The 21,522-nt window shown below is 38.8% G+C and overlaps 1 protein-coding gene across 1 annotated transcript in view; it reads right to left on the reverse strand.

The window, feature by feature from the left end:
* Positions 1–21,522, reverse strand: part of DNAJC6 (DnaJ heat shock protein family (Hsp40) member C6) — a 55,936-nt gene that overhangs the window by 25,291 nt on the left and 9,123 nt on the right. The window contains exons 2-5 of the mRNA XM_070939486.1: positions 18,977–19,127; positions 12,718–12,767; positions 12,449–12,597; positions 10,299–10,421 (exon numbers count right to left, since the gene is read on the reverse strand). Coding sequence (XP_070795587.1) covers positions 10,299–10,421; positions 12,449–12,597; positions 12,718–12,767; positions 18,977–19,127 — 473 coding nt within the window. The remainder of the gene's footprint in view (positions 1–10,298; positions 10,422–12,448; positions 12,598–12,717; positions 12,768–18,976; positions 19,128–21,522) is intronic.

The raw sequence follows: 21,522 nt of genomic DNA on the forward strand, positions 1-21,522 counted from the left end.
TGAAGTAGCTGCAGAATTGCACCCTAACCACTGCGCCACCTCGGCTCATTGGCAATATTATGAACTAAATTACAAATATATGGACTTTTACTCTAGGTTGACCACCTGGAATTCTATTGATACAGCAGTTGATCTGTAGACTAGCATTCCTATACCACTTGGTGTTGACCAGGTCTCTCCAGTTAATAGTGTCCTTGGGTCAGGATGTCTTCATATGGTTTACAAAAAGTCATCAACAGTTGGAACAGTCTTATTTCCGGTGGCAAGTGACCATCTTTGAAGTTACTTGGGGGGAAATCAGGAGAATCCATTAACAGAGGCAACAATGCCAATGTGATGGTGAACTCCATAAAAAAATACTTCAGTTCTAGGGTATGTCAGGTGTATCATCTCTGCAACTTGGTGGACTCTGATGGCCAGCTATCAAAATTCTGTTGGTGGAGAAGGGGAGTAACTTGCTTGATATGTCTGTCATGGCTCCCAAATGAACCATTTGCTAATGACATCATCAGCTTTGATCATCTCTAGAAGTAGATGCCATAGTGATAAAGAGGAGATGCTGCTAACAAGCAAATATGAGAAACTGGGAATCTGCAAATAGGAATGGTAGGAATATGACAGAGGAAGAGATATGTATTGTTTTGATTATTTTAATGACCTATATGCAAAAATGTGGATTATCAGATACTTGTTTGATGGGCTGGGAATGGACATTAACAACTGGGAAACCTTGACCTCCGATCGTTCAGCTTAGAGGCTAAAGACGCAGCATGGCCTTCTCCAATTCGAAGAGACACTTGTTCGGCAGGCTGAGGCAAAGAGGCGGTCCCAGAACCAGCGAAATCTGGGGGCTGGGCAGGGGACAGAATGTATCTGCCCTCAGTGTGGAAGGGATTGCCACTCTCGAATTGGCCTTTTTAGTCACACTAGATGCTGTTTTAGGACCTCTTTCCAGAGCACGATACCATAGTCTCTTGAGACTGAAGGATGCCAATGAATTGTTTGATGGGCTAACAATCAAGGATGGCTCCCATATTATTCCTCTTTTAGGGACCCCAGAGAAACCTGAATAAAGCATATGGGATCTTACTTAGAGGACTCACTGTTGTTCTATATTTATTATATTTACATCACTTAGGGGTACAGAGGTTGAAGACAACTGAAATTTATTCTTGGTCTTGGCTGGCTCACTAAAAATAATTTCCTATATTCATTGTTGTTGGTGAATAAAAGCCTTCCAGGTATAGAAGGATAGAAAAAATATTGAATCATGGATGAGCAGGTCCTGACATGCCAAGTGAAGAACTAAGTGGCACACAATTTTATGAAGCCTATACTCAAAAATCCAAATCCCATGAAAATTCTTTTGCTGTGTTTTAGGGAAGTAAACCATTGTTACCTGATTTGCTTCTCCAGGGCCTAAATTATACCCATAATTTCCTTAATGTTTGGGTAGTCTCAATATTCTGGTCAAGCCATAAAGCCAAAACAACAACAACAACAAAATCATGCTCTACAATGAAGATGGAAGGGAAGTTTAGTTAGCTTGCAAAGTCATCTTAGTTTGGCAGAGAAATGGGATGCCCTCATTCTGACACCCTTTTCTCAGAAAATTCTGATATCATTAAGGTATAAAAGAAGGATAATCCATGGTGAGCAGATGTGACTTCTAAAAATTGTGCCCTCAACCTTCCAATCTGCATGATTGATTGCTGGGAAATTTCAAAAATAATGACAGTTAACAGAAAAGTATTGGTGTATCTGGACATTCTTATTGCTAGTATAGGACCATGATGGCGAACCTATGGCACAAGTGCCAGAGGTGGCACACAGCGCCCTCTCTGATGGTACGCGAGCCATTGCCCAAGTTCAGCTCTGCTGCGCATGCGTCTGGGCCTCCTGCCAGCCAGCTGGTCTTCGGGTCTCTGCCTCACATGTGTGGGAGGCAGGGCACTGTGGTGAGGTGTGTGCACATGCACGGGGCACGGGGCATGTGGGGGGCATGTGTGCATGTGTGGGGGATGTGTGAATGCACAGGGTGGAGCGCACACGTGGGGGCCACACACGAATTGCATTTTGGGGGTTCAGGTGTGCGTGCAAACTTTGGGCACTCAGTCCGGAAAAGGTTAGCCATCATCTGGTATAGAAGAACAGCAAATGTCTCTTTTGAAATTTTGTTCAGGAAAGATATTAACAATCAAGGGAGGGGTGCTGCCATTTAACTAATGCTTTCCTTCATTAATCTTGTCAGATGTAAATGCCTTATTCTCTAATGTGTAAATAATGTATATATGGAACATCAGGGGTTAACTTATTACTTGAGCTTTAATGTATTCATATTTTACCACTCCCATTCCTGGCTCCGCCCCTTGTATATAAAAGGAGCCATCCTCCCCATTTTCCTTGCTTCTATCTTGAATATTCAGCGAATATAGAATGCCTATTATGATTAAAGAGAATTATATTTAAACCTATAACTTCTATTATCTTTATTGAGTCTGATCCTGAAAATATTGCAACAAGCTGGTAGCAGAGGATGGTTAATTGACTCAATAAGTAATTAAAAATGTCCAAGAAAGATAGGCCCAACACCAGGGCCTACAGCAAAGAAATAGAAACTGATCAAGAGATGATCAACGAATCCACTAATGCGATTTCGAGAGAATCCGAAGAATACACCACTGAAGAAGAAGAACTGATGAGTGAAAATAACGACCAGGAAGAAATCGAGATAGAAAATAACGAACTCAGGTCAGAAATATTAAAAATACTAAAAAGCCAAAAGAATGATGAAAGCCTCATCGCGGACCTCCAGGAGATGCTGAGGAACAGCGGAGCAGCGAGAGAGAAAAACGTCATTAAAGAAAAACCCAAAGATCAAAAAACTGTGAGTGAAATGACTACTGAGAAAATAGTTGTAAAAAAGAAAAGATGTGACCCCGCGCGAAATTTTGAACGGCAGCCATCTTGGTTTCAACGAACTTCAAAAGAGAGTGAAGCAGAGCCAATCAAAACGCTCAGTTCAAAATTTCTGGCGCGAAAAACACTATCAGACGAAGAAAGTGAAAAAGAAGTCTCAAACTCTTCAGATGAACCAAAATCAGAAAGTGAAGACGATTTAACAAAGTCTCAAGTAAAGTCAGCAATGAAAACGCTTTTTGCTGCTTTTGGGCCAAGATTGAAAATCTCCAAGACATCGACGAAGAAGCAAGAAATCAAACCGACAACTCAAGACCTGCACGCTCCCATCCTGACTTCGAAAACGACGACACCCGAGCCCAGAGAGCCATGCCGATTCCGTCCTACACCGCAGACAGAATCGAGTGCCAGCACACACAAGAGAAAGAGAAGAACCGCCGCCATCACCAAAGCCCCAAAAACCGAGCCAGAGACCGACTCATCTGAAGAGGAGCGGATCGAGAGAGCTGAAATGGAGAGAACCTTCCACAACGGCGCCAAAGAAGAAATGAGCAACGCGCATGTGCAAAACTACGTAGACGGCCCCGAAAGACTTGAACTGGCCAGAGAACCGCGCAGACTCGTTACAAGCATCCCAATGCCGTTCTGTAATTTCCTGCACTTGAGAGACCACGGACTGCCTCAGGTTGTAAGTAATGGACAAAATAATGTGGGGAACTTACCCAGTGACTTCCCAAAACTTAGAGTTGATGGCATTAATTTACAAGAGTGGTACCAACAGCTTCAGGTTATTTTTATGAAAGAAAATTTACTATTCTTTATAACTAGTCCTCCAAGAAGACCTTGGACTTTAAAAATAGACTGTTTACATCATAGAGCATTTTTCATAATAATTTCTAGCGTGTCTCCTGCAATGTATCATAGCATCAAACCAAACCTAACTGTATCAGAAATAATTCAATGCATGTTTAATCTATTTCACAGCGATAGCGTAGCCACAACCACAAGAATGTCTAAGGATTTCTTTTCTTCTAGAGTGAAACCAGGGGTTTCTATAAGTGAACATTTGATAAATCTAAACAAAATAAGAGCTGAGCTGCAATTGAGGGGGGAAATGATTTCAGATCAAACTATGAAAAGTGTTATTATCAATTCACTTGATCCATCATGGGATAGCTTTATGTCACACTTAGATACCATTAATTTGGGATATTTATCAATAGAAAGTCTATCTAACAAATTGATAGCAGAAGACAATTCAAGAAAAAATCGTTCCAGTAACCAAACAGAACACAAATCTTTTAGGAAAGTAGTCTTTCAAGATAAATATAATGAAGCCTTTAGATGCCACAATTGTGGATCCAGGGAACACAGTAGAAGAGACTGTCCCAAAGTCCCAAGGGAGAGACATAGGCCAGAATATAGGAGCAAATACAATTACAGACAATCTTCCACAGATAGACATAAATATAGAAGTCCACCAAACTACAGAGAAAGTAGAGGGGGTAGAGAAAATTCAAAAGAGAGAAAATCTGGGTCACTAAATGGGCTAAATAAACAAGACAGCACCAAAACACAACAAGATGAGAACAATAATTGGCTTATTGATTCTGGTGCAACAAATCACACCACTAATAACAAAAGTATATTATCTTCATTTACAGAAGATAAGTTTGTGATAAAGGTAGCTAATCAAGAAAAGGTTCAAGTATTAGGCAGAGGAAATGTGACCTTGCCTGGTTTAGGGAAAATAGAGGGGGTATTATTAATCCCAGAAATACCTCACAACATACTAAGTGCTATAAAACTAAGCAGAGAATCTGACATCAATATAGTTTTCTCAAAGGGGAAAGCAACTATAGAAAAGAACAAAACAAATGTAGGCACTGTGATGATAAAAGGGGGTCTACCCTATCTGATAACCAAAGAAAGATGGTTACATAACATTGATTCAAATATGGAAGATTGTATTGAAGCAGATGATGAAAATGTCAGTAACAGTGACAATGATGAATGTAAATTAACTCATGATAACAAAAATACACACAATGAGAAGAAACCAAAAATAGGTAAACCAATTCATGATGAGTGTGCTCATATCTTACATAGGAAGTTAGGACATGCTAGCTTTCCTGTAGTACAAAAAATGACTGAACACGCAGAAGGTGTAAAAATAAAAAATTGTGAAAATTATTTAGAATGCTCAGTATGTAAATCCACCAAACTAAAAACCAGTCCTAGACCAAAAAAATCTAACAGATCAACTAACAATATTTTTGATTTGGTACATATGGACTTAGTTGGTCCATTAACTCCATCAATTACCTATAGAAAACGTTACTTCCTAACAATAGTGGATGATTACAGTCGCTATGGTTTTGTTTACACATTAAAGCACAAGGATGAAACCTTTCAGAAATTTAAGGAATTCTACAAACGCATAGAAACACAACATAATATCAGAATAAAACAAATTATGACAGATAGGGGATGTGAATTCATGTCTAAAGAATTCTCCCAATGGTTAAAGGATAGAGGGATGCTACATTTCACGTCCAATCCATTTTCTGCCTTTCAAAATGGGATTGCAGAGAGAAAGAACTCCACACTACAAACCATGATTAGATGCACATTAGAGGATGCTGGTTTAGGCAAACAATTTTGGTCAGAAGCCTTACATTATTCAAATTACACTCAAAATAGAACATGGTCCAGTATTGTGAATAAGACACCATATGAGGTGATGTACAATAGAAAACCTAAATTAGCACACATGCACATATTTGGAGTTACTGCAGACGTGCACATACCTAAACAATTGAGGAGAAAGGGAGAAAACGTATCCAGGAGATTAAGATTCATGGGATACGAAACTGGAACCAAAGGGTACAGATTCATCGATAATAATAACAAATTTATAGTATCCAGAACAGCTGTGTTTCATGAGCAGGCCAATTGGTCTAAGTTGCACCTTAATGAAATTTTTCCTAATAAAAGCAAAGATAATATATCTTGCGAGGAAGGAACAACAGAAAATCAAAATATTAACAAAAGTAAGAACAAAACCAAAATTTGGACAAATAGTCAGCATAAAATAAAGACAGACACATTAACAAAAAAGGAAGCCAGATATTTGCATGACAACCATAGCAAACCTGAAAGAAATATTAGAAATAATAGAAACCAAATACCAAATAAATACAAAGATTATATTATGCATATGGATGGAGAACAAATAACACCTAATACATATGAGGAAGTATTGAAACTTCCCCGTGAAGAAAGAGAAAAATGGGAACTAGCTATGGAAAAAGAAATGAAAAGTTTACAAGGATTAAATGTATTCACACCTGCGATCGCACCTAAGGATAAAACAATTATAGGTACCAGGTGGATTTATAAAATTAAGAACTTAGAAGGAGGTAATACCTTATACAAGGCCAGACTAGTTGCACAAGGTTATGCACAAAAATATCCAGAAGACTATACTGACACATATTCACCCACAGTGAGAACAGAGAGCGTCAAAACAGCTCTTGTAGTAGCATCTGCACTCAATCTAGACGTGTTTCAATATGACATACAGACTGCATACTTACATGCAAAATTAGATAAGGAAATATATGTAAGAGCACCACACAGTCAATACACTAATAAGAACGAAATTTGGTTACTAAATAAGAGTCTGTACGGATTGAAGCAATCTGGCAAAAGATGGTACGATTGTTTGGTAAAAGTACTAAAGACCATGGATTTCAACGCCACCACTGCTGATAACTGTTTCTTTGTAAAAAAGAGTAATGATCATATTGAATTTGTATTAATTTATGTGGATGATATTTTATATATTGGAAAGCATAAAGAGAGCAGGGAAATCTTTGTAAATAAGTTAAACGAACACTTCTCATTGAAATCACTAGGTAGAGTGAATAAATACCTTGGTGTACAAATTAACAAAACAAAAAGGGGATTCAAACTTACTCAAAAAGATAAAATCATTGAACTCCTAAACAAATGTAACTTAAATAATGCCAAAACATGTGACACACCTATGCAAACTGATTTTCTTAGAAACAATGATGAATCTTCCCCTGAGTTTAAAGACAACACATTTTACAGATCAGTTATAGGTTCACTCCTTTATATATCTAATTGGACTAGGCCAGATATTGCATTACCTCTCAATTTATTGTCAAGATATGTTAGCAAACCAACCTTGTATCATTGGGAAGCTGTCAAAAGAATTTTAAGATACCTGAAAAGTACATTAGATTTTTGTTTAATATTGGAACCCAATAATGACAAAGAACCAAAAATTACTTGTTATGCTGATGCAGATTGGGCTGGTGATACATCATGCAGAAAGAGTACCTCTGGTTATGTTTTTCTATTGAACGATTGTCCAGTTTACTGGTATACTGGTAAACAAGAACTGGTAGCCACCTCTACCACAGAAGCAGAATATGTTTGCTTGTCTAAAGCTGCAAATAACCTTGTATGGTTCAATGATTTGATCACAGATGTTTGGAAGAAACCTACTTTACCATTTATTATGCATGAAGATAATAAAGCGGCCATTGAAATTTCTAGATCCGATGCAATTGGACAAAGGTCCAGGCATATTGATATAAAATTTAAGCACGTGAGACAACTATCTCAAGACGGATTCATCAAAGCAATACATTGTGATACTTCTGAACAATTAGCTGACATATTAACAAAACCCTTACCTTCTAAACAACACAAATATTTAACTTCTAAATTATATGTATTATATTGTCCTGAATCTGAATGTAACTGGTGTTGTATAACGAACCGGCATTTAGAGGGGGATTTGTCAGATGTAAATGCCTTATTCTCTAATGTGTAAATAATGTATATATGGAACATCAGGGGTTAACTTATTACTTGAGCTTTAATGTATTCATATTTTACCACTCCCATTCCTGGCTCCGCCCCTTGTATATAAAAGGAGCCATCCTCCCCATTTTCCTTGCTTCTATCTTGAATATTCAGCGAATATAGAATGCCTATTATGATTAAAGAGAATTATATTTAAACCTATAACTTCTATTATCTTTATTGAGTCTGATCCTGAAAATATTGCAACAAATCTTTTTTTTTATCATTTTAGCTTTTGTGTTCAGATGTGGTATATCATATTATTTTAAACAACCATCACCAACACAACCCTTGGTATGTCCTTCCACGCTTTCAATATGTTCTCTCTGCCTTAAAAACTTTCTTTCTCATCCTCATTACAGCAAAAACTATCTAAATTAGAAAAATCAAGAACCGGCACAATGCTAACCTGATTGTGCTGCTCAAATCATTAATTTTTCCTGTTTTACCTGCCTGTTTTAACTGCTGCTGATCCTTTTTAGAAGACACTTTTTACCTGGAGTTTAAAAGCCTGACTTTCTCCATTACATGTTATATGAAAGTGCTATATTCTCTGTTACACTGAATTATTGTATATTGCCCGATAAGTGTGTTCATTGTCTCTGAATTTGCTAAAATCCTCAAAAAAAGGATAAAGTATTTCTTAATGCTATGCTATTACACTAGCTCTTCTTTACTATGGCAAGAAGCTTTACAGTGGACTTAGTTTTTATTTTAATTTTTCCTCTTTTCAAACTCCAGGCAAAGTTTTGTGTGGGCTCCATTAAATCACTTCTCTAAATACTCTACTTTCCCTGTCTTATTGAAATGAATGCCTTAAATGTGTTGAATACTCTACAGACTGCTTAAGATCCCTACCTTAACAATTAGCAAACTGTTAATTGTAACTATTAAACATTTCAGTGGTAATCTGATTGCTTTCTATGCAATCATTAAGGAATAAACTGAAATAATAAATGTTATTGTTTGGATTTATTTATTTTTTGCTTCCTAAAGACATAAGCCTGTTTAATAACTTCAACGGTCCCACTAGAATTAACACTGTGGGAGACTTAAGACTGTTATAGAATTGCTAGGCGTTTCCTGACCTCAAATTTTTATGTAAGACGTAAAAGGAACAATAATATTTAAAGCACTGCTCAGGGCTAACATGCATACATTCTGTGTTGCCTATGCAGCATGTAATGCCATTTTCAGGCCAAAAATAAAGTTATGGAAACATGTTCTAATATAGTGGCACTCCACATGGATATTTTTGACTCAGTGCAAATGCCAGTCCAATTTTTGAAAGCACTTCTATAACACACTGAATTTCCCCAGGAACTAAAAGGTCTGGTACAAAGACTCTCCATGCAACTGAGTAGGTGGTAAATACTTTAAGCAGCCTTTGCTTTAGCTTTGATGTGTTCAGAAATATAACAAGCATTAAAATATTGACAGTCTGCATTTTTTCTATATATGCAAATGAAATGACAATTTTGGAAATCCATTCCTAACGTTCTTAGAGAAGAATCAAAAAAGGGATTAGGATGGACAGTTATTCCTCCAGTAATATCTGTAAAGTTTCCAGGAACAGCCACATAAAACTCCCCAAAGATAAATTGTCCATCAGTAACAGACTCCAACACGAGTCATATTATGGATATTGCATTGGGGTAGTGCCTTTGATGCAATGCATTTAAGATATCTATTTTCCTCTGCAACGTTTGCAATAAGATCTATTGCTGATGCTGACATAGCACTTTCATCTTTCCTGAAATTAATAAGGAACATTCCAGAAGAAAGCAGTGACGAAAAACCAGTATCATGAGTTTTATGACGTAATTGGCAAGATGTTGGAAATGATACCAAGTTTTCCAGTTACCATCCTGAAAGCACTATTGACATACTTCTAAATTCTCTAAGAACCCAACCCTATAAACTAAACAGTCCATTTGTAAAAAAGAATCATTTATTATTCACATAGTTATAAAAATCATATGCTGCAAAACCATTATAGGGACTACATCTCCCCTTTTTAAAAAGGATTTCTTCCAAATGTCTTGTTTTATTTACTGCATATGAAAATTGATAAATTTTTATTAGAAACAAATTTGGATCAAATACAAAAAACTACAGGAATTAAATTACAGGAACAAGATATTCCATGTCTTCTACTTTTTCATCAGTAAAGCTATAAATATCTAGCTAAGAGAAAACCCAAAAGCATTACAGGCTCTTATCAAATTTGACAAAGAAATATCTCAAAATGTTGCATTGTCTGTCCAGTTTAGCATTGCCCTCCTCATATTGTTGCCACAAGTCAATTTTCAGGGTTTTTTAGTTCTTCTTTGTATTGTTATTGAACATCAGTTGTTTTTCAACAACCAGCAATCTTTACTCATTAACAGGACATTAGTTTATGTCACACTTTATATTTCAAAATATTTTTTTCTATATAGATCTACATACAAATGGTTACTTACTGCTTGACTTACCATACAGTGAATGACACAAACATTTTTTGGATTCTGCTGCAACCAGTTATGCATATTCTTACAAACAGCATAGAGATTGTGGAGATTTGGTGCTTGTCTAATTGGCCAACTACATTCAGATACCTAAAGAAGCACAGAATGAAAACAGGTCAGAACCAGTAGTAACAATCAGCTGAATTTGCACAGCATAAGAGAAAGCTAGAAAGAGATCAGGTAGCTTTCAGTTTGGCATATTTTAAGACCCAAGTATGTTCTACAAATCAAATCATCACATAGTATGATTTGTTTAGGCATGATCAGGCTCATCTGCATTAAACTCCTGACCTTCAAAAAGCAATAAAAGGCCTATGGCTTCACACATATGTAAAACAGGATAAGGTGTTGGCTGTAACACTTTGGTTTCACCTACTATTTTGAAACAAATAATTGTCCCTGCTGTTAGACCTAACCACAGCACATTATGTGAACTCAAGAAATTTAGCAAAAAGACCCTGAGGTTGGGAAAGATTGAAGCAGGGGTGAAATCCAGCAGGTTCTGACAGGTTCTGCAGAACCGGTAGCGGAAATTTTGAGTAGTTCAGAGAACCGGCAAATACCACCTCTGGCTGGCCCCAGAGTGGGGTGGGAATGGAGATTTTGCAGTATACTTCCCCTGCCATACCCACCAAGCCATGTCCACCAAGCCACACCACGCCCACCAAGCCACGCCCACAGAACCGGTAGTAAAAAAATTTGGATTTCACTACTGGATTGATGGCAAAAGGATAAGGAGACAACAGAGGATGAAATGGTTAGATAGCGTCAGCGACACTATGAACATGAGTTTGGGCAAATTCTGGGAGGCTTCCAAATCTTAGCTTGCTGTCAGATTTAACAGTAACAGAGTTGGAAGGGACCTTGGAGGTCATCTAGTCCAACCCCCTGCTCACATAGGAGACCTGTACTAGGGATTTGAATCACCAAACTGCCGACCTTTCTGATCGACAGTGGAAGACAGGGGAGCTTGGCGTGCTAAGGTCCATGGGGTCTGAAAAGTTGGACATGACATAGCAACTGAACAAGAACCAAGCCAGTGACGTCAAGAGGAACAGGCAACGCATGGATTTCATACTATAATCCTTTTAATGACAATATGAAGAAAATGGGTTATTAATTAAAAACCCATCATTTAGAAAGAGGTCTGTTAAAATGATAATACAAAAATTTTCTCAACTTTACCAACTTTCCATCTGCTAATTAATCCTTCAAGGTGTTTGTTTTATTAGGTTTTTTTTTTTAATTATGTGCTTATACATTGTGGAAGGAAAGAAAGAAAACTTCCTTATTTATGTGAAGATCCAGAGTATAGCAATTCTTTAGTACAATGATTTTCTTCCATGAGTTGGAGAAAAATGGACAAGACCCCTTCCTCCCCACCCAAAAAGATTTCTTCTGAGCATTTATGTCTCTGGATGGCTATTGATTATACAATCTGGCCTCTCCACAGGAATACCTTACATAGGAAACAATCCAACCTGCAAGATTCTGTTACTATAGCCAATATAATACAGTTGTTTTAGAATTCCTTGGAGTTAACCTGCAGAACTGATTCATGTGTGCATGTTTTGCATGCATACCTTTGATTCCTGATTTTTGGTGATTTACTGGAGTTGTCCTTGCAGTTTTCTTGGCAATATATTTCAGAAATAGTTTGCCCTTGCCTGCTTCCTCCGGTTAGGAAAGAAGGATTGGCTTATGATCTCTCAGGTGACTTTTGTGCTTAAGGCAGAATTCAGTCTCCAGTTTCCAGACTGGTGCCTTAGCTACTGGCTCAGAATTAAGATTAGCCCCTTATATTTAACCATTCTGGGAAATAAATTAATTTTTACTGTGAATTTGAAATTGGTGGTAGTAACATTCTTTTATTATTACTACCCTGATCTTTTTTTTTAACTTTTTAACTTCTGCTGTACAGTGTCTTAATAAATATTGATCCAAAGATGGATGAAATTGATGGAATTTAGAGACTGCCCCAATCTGTCTTGATTCTGATCATTAATATGACATTTCTTTCTTTTCAAAGGCAGATTGACATGGCACCAGCTACATATTACTTTAATATCCCAACCTTACCATGGTCTTTGTCACATCACTGCATCAGCAAAACTTACCCTATTATGAAACCGTGCAGTACGATAAGACTTTGGTGACAAATTGAAAACTGTGTAATGATCAGGATGCCTTGAATCAAGAAATGTCCGCACATCGTCAATATGATTCCTAAATCCCAGTTCGACTCCTTCACCCGGAAATGACATCACTATCAAGAAATGGGGGGGGGACGACAAACATATATTCTGAAGTGAAACCCAAATAAAATAGGCAATGAGAAGTTGGAGGTTGCTGCATTGCTCTATTACTCAAATAATTGATCACTTACCAATAATTCTTGAGGTAATATAAGAAATATCTAGTTCTCCCTTGGCATAGCTATAAAAGGAAACAGAAGAGAACAACAAAGTAAATTCTGGTTAATGCATAAATATATAACTGTCTGATAAAAATATCAAGCATGCACTTGTAGTATCACCTCTTTTTTTTTTTACATTCAGTGGATATTTTAGGGACCAATCACCTTTCCCACACTTATTACAAACATTAAGACTAATCACAATAATATTTACCTAATAAATATTATTTATTTACCTAATAAAAAATCTCCAGTTATAAGGAGAAAAAGAAAAACCAAATAAACTAGAATTCTATATTCATTACAGTGTTCAGCGGCCTATTCCATTCCACTCTACTCTACTCCTCTCCATTCCATTTGCTACATATTGAAAATCTATGCTAGAAGAACTCATTATTTCTGTTAAATTCCACACTTTTCCAGTCAGGTTTTAAGCCAAATTTTAATAGAGCAGCATTGGTTGTGCTTGTTGATGACCTATGGCATCCCTCCTTGTGTTCCTTGATCTTTCAAGAGTTTTTGATACGATCTCCTATGGTACTCTTGTGTTCCAGAAGTTGGGAGTGGGGGAGATCACTTTGTTACAATGGTTCACATCCTTTCTTGGTGGTTTGTTCAGGTCAATATTAGAAGAGAGACAGGGCCCACATTTCTTCATTTGTGGAGTACCTCAGAGTTCAGAGGTCCTATTTATGACTGATATGAAACTGCTAGGTAAGGTCACTCATCAGTTCACAGTTCAGTATAAGGAGTCTGTGAACGATCCCAAAGGTACATCTCAACTCCAAGTTGTGCATATGATGCTGTCAATGTTCTGGCCCATTGTCTAGAAGCTATTTGCATAGGAAAGGGGACGAGCAGACTTTGCCTCAATCCTGACAAGATTGTGTTGAAGACTTTTGATCTTGGATGAGGTTGCACTTTCCTGTTCAAGATTAATATGTAACTTGAAGGTCCTCCCAGACCTGCAGCTACTGCTCAAAGAGCAGGTGGCAACTATGGCCAGGTGGGCCTCTGCACAGGTTTATCTTGAGCACCAGTTGTGCCCTTTCTTCACCTGGCAGGCCCATCACCTACCCCGTTAGATTATTGCAATGCACTCTAATGAGGCTGTCCATGAAGATGCCCTCCAAAAGCTACAGCTGGTTCAAAATGCGGCACCAAGCAATAATGGCCACTTCTCATTATGTTCCATGGCTTCCAACACTATTCTAGATGTTGGTCATTACCAATTCATACCATAAGGCTCGGTTATTTCAGACATCACCTGTCTTCAGTTGTTTCTGCCCATCCATGGCATTCAGGCAGGCAGGTAAATTTTAGGTCATCTCAATTAAAAGCTGTCACCTTGTGGACCAAGAAAAGATGCCTTCTCTATCGCTGCCTCTATCTTATGGTACAGCATTCCCCCACACAGACAGAAAGCTCCTGTTCTCTATGACATTCAGAAGTACCTTAAGACATGGATCTCTTCCCAGGCATGTCATTAGAGTGTCTGTGGAATCCCTGTTGATTTTTTTTTTTTAAAGTTGAGATTTGCTTCTTTTAGTCAGGGCAGTCCTGTCACTTTAGTTCTGTTCTTTAACTTAATATATCAGATATGTTGTAAGTTAACCACCCAATTCAATTTTTGGAATAGGATGGCCTTAACAAATCAAATCAAATAAATGAATAAATAAATAAAGAGAGGGAGAAGTCACTCTCCAATCTAGTGATCAATAAAAACGTTGGGGTTACTATATTTTTTTCGTAGGTTTTATGTGTATTTCTCTTTAACCAGGTTCTACCTACATAAACCAAGTTATTACGCAGCCCTAGTTCAGTGAAATCACAATTCACTAGTTTCTGGGCTTTTTTTTTCCTTCTGGCAGCCAGCAGACCCTTTGCTGCCCATTGGGAGACTAAGTTAGATCTATTTCGGCCTTATAAGGCCTCATCAGTTAGGCACACCCTCATCTCATGTATTCTCCCTGTAAAGGTACAATATTTGTTTTTCTTTCTTTTTCGTAGGTTTTATGTGTATTTCTCTTTAGCCAGGTTCTACCTACGTAAACCAAGATATTATGCAGCCCTAGTTCAGTGAAATCACAATTCACTAGTTTCTGGGCTTTTTTTTTTTCTTCTGGCAGCCAGCAGACCCTTTGCTGCCCATTGGGAGATTAAGATAGATCTATTTTGGCCTTATACGAAATCTGGGATCTTACTGAGGCCCCCATATTGGGGAGAACTCAAAATAATTTGTTAAGGAGGATGCTGGGGGTAAACAACTCCACTTCAGCAGCAGCCGTCAGAGCTGAATTGGGACATTTTTCACTGTACACCTACACAATCATTAGGGCGATAGCCTACTGGCTAAAAATGACTCAGATGGAAGCCAGCAGACTTCCCAAAATCTGCCTAGAGGAACAGCAGATTTCAAATCCCCAAAGGTATTCCTGGCTAACTCGGCTGGCAGAAATATTGAATCGATATGGTGTAGGGTTCCCGTTGTGTGACACACTGAAGCAAGTTAAACAACGGATTAAAGATATACATGGGCAAATGGACATGGCAACTCTTTCAACTAATCATTCCCTTAAGCTTCTGACAGCAGTTAAAACAACTTTCACCCTGGAAAAATATTTACACCTAGAAATGCCATCAGTGGAGAGAGAACTATTTGTCAAGTTTAGATTTGAACTTTTAGATACCAACGTTAAATTCGGCCATTACCGGAAAATCCCGTATGACGAAAGAACATGTATATGTGGGGCAAATGTCATGGAGGATATGGCGCATATAATATTTGAATGTAGGCTGCATGAGGAAGTAAGAAAACAATATCTGTCCCCAATTATAAATAAATTTGCCCACTGGAATGTAAGGCATAAATTAACATTTCTATTGAAGGCAGACTCTCCTCCCCTGGTAAGGGCTATCACTCGCTACCTTAAAAGGATGACAGCAATACGAGCCAGTTATACTGAAAAGAATTTCATTGATTGTAAGAAAGACGAGCTGAGTTAGAGAGGAGCTATCCTATTCGGGTTATCTAGTTTTGGAAATTTAGTTATTGAACTTCGATATTGTTAAATTTCATATATCATATATTTTTACACTGTTATTTCTGTAGCTGTTTGTTTTATCTTTCTCCTTTTTTTTTTTTTTTGAAAAGGCCTTCGGGCTATTCAATAAAATACTATATATATATATTTCGGCCTTATAAGGCCTCATCAGTTAACCACACCCTCATCTCATGTATCCTCCCTGTAAAGGTACAATATTTGTTTTTCTTTCTTTTTCGTAGGTTTTATGCGTATTTCTATTTAGCCAGGTTCTACCTACGTAAACCAAGATATTATGCAGCCCTAGTTCAGTGAAATCACAATTCACTAGTTTCTGGGCTTTTTTTGTTCTTCTGGAAGCCAGCAGACCCTTTGCTGCCCATTGGGAGACTAAGATAGATCTATTTCGGCCTTATAAGGCCTCATCAGTTGTGATTTCACTGAACTAGGGCTGCATAATGGTTTCGGGTTGAAGTACCATCTGTACGCTGACGACACCCAGCTGTACATCTCCACCCCGGACCACCCCAACAATGCCCTTGAAGTGATGTCCCAGTGCCTGGAGGCCATATGGATCTGGATGGGGAGAAACGGGCTCAGGCTCAACCCATCCAAGACCGAGTGGCTGTGGTTTCCGACGTCCCAATATAGTCAGCTGGCGCCATCGCTGGCTATTGGGGGCGAATCATTGGCCCCCATGGAAAGGGCTTGTAACTTGGGCGTCCTCCTGGATTCACGGCTGTCTTTAGAAGAGCACCTGACAGCCGTGACCGGGAGGATTTTTCATCAGGTTCGCCTGATTCGCCAGTTGCGTCCCTTTCTAGATCGGGACTCGTTACGCACAGTCACTCATGCCCTCGTCACCTCTTGTCTGGACTATTGTAACGCTCTCTACATGGGGCTCCCCTTGAGGTGCACCCGGAGGCTCCAACTGGCGCAGAGTGCGGCCGCGCGGGTGGTTATGGGAGCAGTGTGGAGCTCCCATGTAACACCTCTCCTGCGCGAGCTCCACTGGCTCCCGGTGGTCTTCCGGGTGCGTTTCAAGGTTCTGGTTACCACCTTTAAAGCGCTCCATGGCTTAGGACCTGGTTACTTACGGGACCGCCTACTACCATCAATAGCCTCCCACCGACCAGTACGCTCCCACAGAGAGGGGCTCCTCCAGGTGCCGTCGGCCAAACAATGTCAGCTGTCAGCCCCTAGGGGGAGAGCCTTCTCTGTGGGGGCACCAACGATCTGGAATGAGCTCCCCCCAGAGATACGGAGGATTCCGGATCTGCGCACCTTCCGCCGCGAGCTGAAGACTCTTTTATTTCATCAAGCTGGCCTCGCCTAAATCTTCTCCCTTTTAAGTGTAAATTTTAAATTTTTACTGTATTTTAAAATATGGGTATTTTAAATTATGGGTAGCAATTCAGCCAAATTTATTTAATTCATTTTATTCGATTTTAAATTTTGTATATGTATGTGTTTTATTTCATGGCTGTTCACCGCCCTGAGTCCTTCGGCAGTAGGGCAGTATAGAAATTCAATATAAATAAATAAAATAAATAAAATAAATAATATCTTGGTTTACGTAGGTAGAACCTGGCTAAAGAGAAATACACATAAAACCTACGAAAAAGAAAGAAAAACAAATATTGTACCTTTACAGGGAGGATACATGAGATGAGGGTGTGGCTAACTGATGAGGCCTTATAAGGCCGAAATAGATCTAACTTAGTCTCCCAATGGGCAGCAAAGGGTCTGCTGGCTGCCAGAAGAAAAAAAAAAAGCCCAGAAACTAGTGAATTGTGATTTCACTGAACTAGGGCTGCATAATATCTTGGTTTACGTAGGTAGAACCTGGCTAAAGAGAAATACATACATACATACATACATACATACATATATTCCAAAATTTTCCCCTACCGGTTCTGTGGGCGTGGTTTGGTGTGTGTGGCAGGGGAAAAATATTGCAAAATCTCCATTCCTACCCCATTCCAGGGGAAGGATACTGCAAAAAGTCCATTCCCTCTCCTCCTGGGAGAAGGATATTGCAAAATCTCCATTCCCACTCCACTTTGGAGCCAGCCAGAGATGGTATTTGCTGGTTCTCTGAACTACTCAAAATTTCCACTACCAGTTCTCCAAAATCTGTTAGAACCTGCTGGATTTCACCCCTGATATATATATATATATATATATATATATATATATATATATATATATATATATATATATATATATATATATATATATATATATATATATATATATATATATATATATATACTATATTATGAGTGTGATGGATATGTAATGGAGAAAATCTATGCATAGAGTTGCTAAGAATCATTACTGACTTGATGGCATATAATCAATCAATCAGTGAAGGTAGCAGGTGGTTGTGAGCAGGGAAGAGCTTGTATGATCCCAATCTCCCACTAGAAACAGTGACAGTTGAGGATGGCAACTTGGTTCATAATGCAGCACTAATTATATTTTTGTCCTTGACTGTAAGGATCTTTCTGTCCTGATCCAGCATTCATTTAAGTATATATTCTTATGAAAAATGTCTTATTTCAAAAGAGTGTCTCCTTGGGTTCACGGTGGGAGGGGGGAAACCCCTCACCAATAATGCACACTTAGAGCTGTCAGTCCTTGTTCAAGGTCCTAATCGCACGGGCCTAACATTCCTGAATTAATTGTGCCATGTATTTCAGTGGATTTCGAATATGACAACTTAATTGTGACGGAGTGCAGAGATGGCCTTGACAAAGGTATGCAAAAGTCACTGAGACATGATGAGAAAATAAATGCCAATTCAGTCCTGGGAAAGGAAAGACTTGAGAGATAGAAGAACACTGCAATAGCCTCAAGTTTGAAGACCCAAAGTAAACCCACATTTTCAGTTCTTTCATAAGTTTAAACAATCACCGAACGAGGCAGCCAGTTACCGGTAAGTAACTAAGTAAGACAGTTAAGTTGTCTGTAACCATGTTACCTAAATTTCAGATTCTATCTTTCACTTTAGCTAATTGAGTTTAATTATTAAAATGCTTTTCATTTCACTACTCGATTGCTCAATAACCAAATTTCCCTTTCCACAAGCCTATTAACATCCAGTCATTTTCTATAACAGGGGATCTTAACAGGGACTGTCTTGCTTGCTGAGCACTTCAGATAGGTGTGTTTCAAAGTACCTTGCAACAGATTGCATCACTTTAGTAGAAGTATCTTTTAGAGTGTCTTTCAAGTTATCCTTTAAGTTGCTGAAGAGTCTCCCTGCACCACCTTTCATCATGTCCAATAGTCCTCCCCCATAGCTAGACTCCATGTCAGGAGATGAGGCACCTTGAAAGAAGGAAAAGGAGACCCAATAAACCAAAGGCATTGCAAAATAACCCCCAAGAAATGAAACCACTGCAGCAAATTTTAGATCAGTTACACAGATGTACTTATTAGAAAGAGATGAGAAAACAGAGGCATTAGGAGCAACCAAGGTAACCCATCGTATGACAAAACAGAACACAACAACATTATTGTCCTGTTAAAACAAGATATATTGGCATTGACTATTTCTTGTTTTTCTTTTCCAGTTGGAGTTTAAAAAGATGAAACTGATCCGAGACAGAATAAGCAACAACAGGAAACAGGCACAGCAGGAGTAAGTTTTAGATAAGAACATCTGTCAACAGATTGCATTAGTTTTACAGGACCTGAGAGAGTTCCCAGACAAATGGATACATCTGAATCATAACATCCCAATGTAGATATTTTTATCCACAGAACCTCACATCTCAAAGAAAATGGAATTTTCTTACTTTTTTTTTTTGAAACTGTGATATTTTAAAGTGGCTCTGAATCACAAGCAAATAACTTTGCAAAATGTTCCTACAATAAAAAGAAATCTGATGGAGTGATCTGGAACTGGGGGAGCTTTTGGAATTCCCCTTTGTCATGATCAGATCAAGGCCTGATTGCCATGGATACCACTCTGCCATCCATTGAAGGGAAGTCACACCCATTAGATTGATCCAATCGGTGATGACTAGGGGTGGGGAGATCCTTGTCCCCTACTGTGTGGGATGGCACAGGGATTGGTGTTCTCTGTGCTCCTATTCAACAATTGCATGAGGCCACTGGGTGAAGTCATTTGTTGTCATGGAATGAGGTGTCAGTACACTGATGATACGCAGTTATAGATCTCTGTCCCTAGCAAACTAAATAATACTGTGGATGTTCTACGCTGGTACCCGGAGGCTGTAGGAGCCTAAATGGAAAACAACAGGCTTCAACAAGACTGACTGACCTTGGGGCCCACCGGTTCTGAGACTATACCATCTTTGCTCTGTATGGGGTTGCACTGTCCCAAACAGACCCTGTGTGAAATCACGCAGTTCTCCTGTACTCACAATTCCTGTTCAAGGAGCAGTGGCTACAAGGGCCTTTGTACAATTTTGCATTGTGCAACAGTTGTGCCCATTCCTAGTTCAAGGGTTTCTACTCACAGTCACTTATACTACCCTAATCACCATCTAGTTGATCTACTGTAATGCAATCTACATGTGGGGCTGGCCTTGAAGAGTATCCGGAAGCTTCACTAGTACAGACTGCAATCACATGGGCAGCTAGGTGTGTTTCTAGAAGTCACCCTGCTCTACAAGCTGCATTGGTTTCTAGTCTATTTCTGGGTCCAATTCAAGGAGCTGGTTTTGTTCTTTAAAGCCCAATATGGCATGAGGCCATATTAATTCTGGGAATGTCCTTCCCTGATTCTATCTGTCCATCCCTCTAGATCAGCAGCTTCCAACCTTTTGGACCCCAGGGACTGGTTCTGTAGAGAGAGAACAGGAAGGGGCATGGTTTCTTGTGCTGCCTGCCCCAGATGGGGCTTCGCCTGTTTGTGTGGCCTGGTTGCTGGCATGCCACAGACCAGTTCCAGTCCACGGAGTGGGGGTTAGGAATCCCTGCACTAGATCTAGCAAAGAAGGCATGTCGCACCAGTCCCATCAAATCGAGAGCCTTCATTACTGGATTCCCTACTTTATGGAACATTCTTTCCCTGAAAACCAGTCTGACCTTATCCGGTTTAAATTTTCAGTAGTCCCTCAAGATCTGGTTATGTCATCAGGCCTGAGGACCTTAGGGGACTGGTGAAATATTGAGATGGCTCCAGTGTAATTAACAGCTGCTTTTTGCTATATATAGTACATATATATATAGCTTTTGGCCTTTTATAATTTTAACATTTTTAAACATAACAATGTTAATATTTGTCAGCTTTTAGCTTCGTCGTACACCACTCAGTCACTTGTCTGTGAAACGGCAGCCATGGATGAAATAAATAAATACTAAATAATCATCAGTCTGGCAAAGTGAAACAGCTGAAAATAGCTCTCTGTCTATCAAGCCATAGACATCCACCATATCTGTGGCATCACGCATTTCAGGAAATGAAATCACTATTTATTCAGGGCAATAGGAAATACTGTCCAATTGAATTAAGTGAAGAAATGCTGCTCTGGGATATATTTAGACCCTCTTTTTGTCTCTATAAATCAAGGATAGCTTACTATTTGCTAAAATTTGGCTGGATGATTATGAAACTGAATCACCACTCTAAGGCAACAGCTTCATTGATGGGAATAATAATATTTCATCTCTTTTAGTGAGTTTTTGTTAGAGGAAGATTCCTTTCCAGGATATTGCTTTGAAATGATTTGTGTGAAGGAGGATTTTTTTTTTT

Source organism: Pituophis catenifer, unplaced genomic scaffold (genome assembly GCF_029215685.1).
Source record: "Pituophis catenifer annectens isolate HBS135680 unplaced genomic scaffold, rPitCat1.0.hap2 SCAF_3, whole genome shotgun sequence".
Lineage (NCBI taxonomy): Eukaryota > Metazoa > Chordata > Lepidosauria > Squamata > Colubridae > Pituophis > Pituophis catenifer.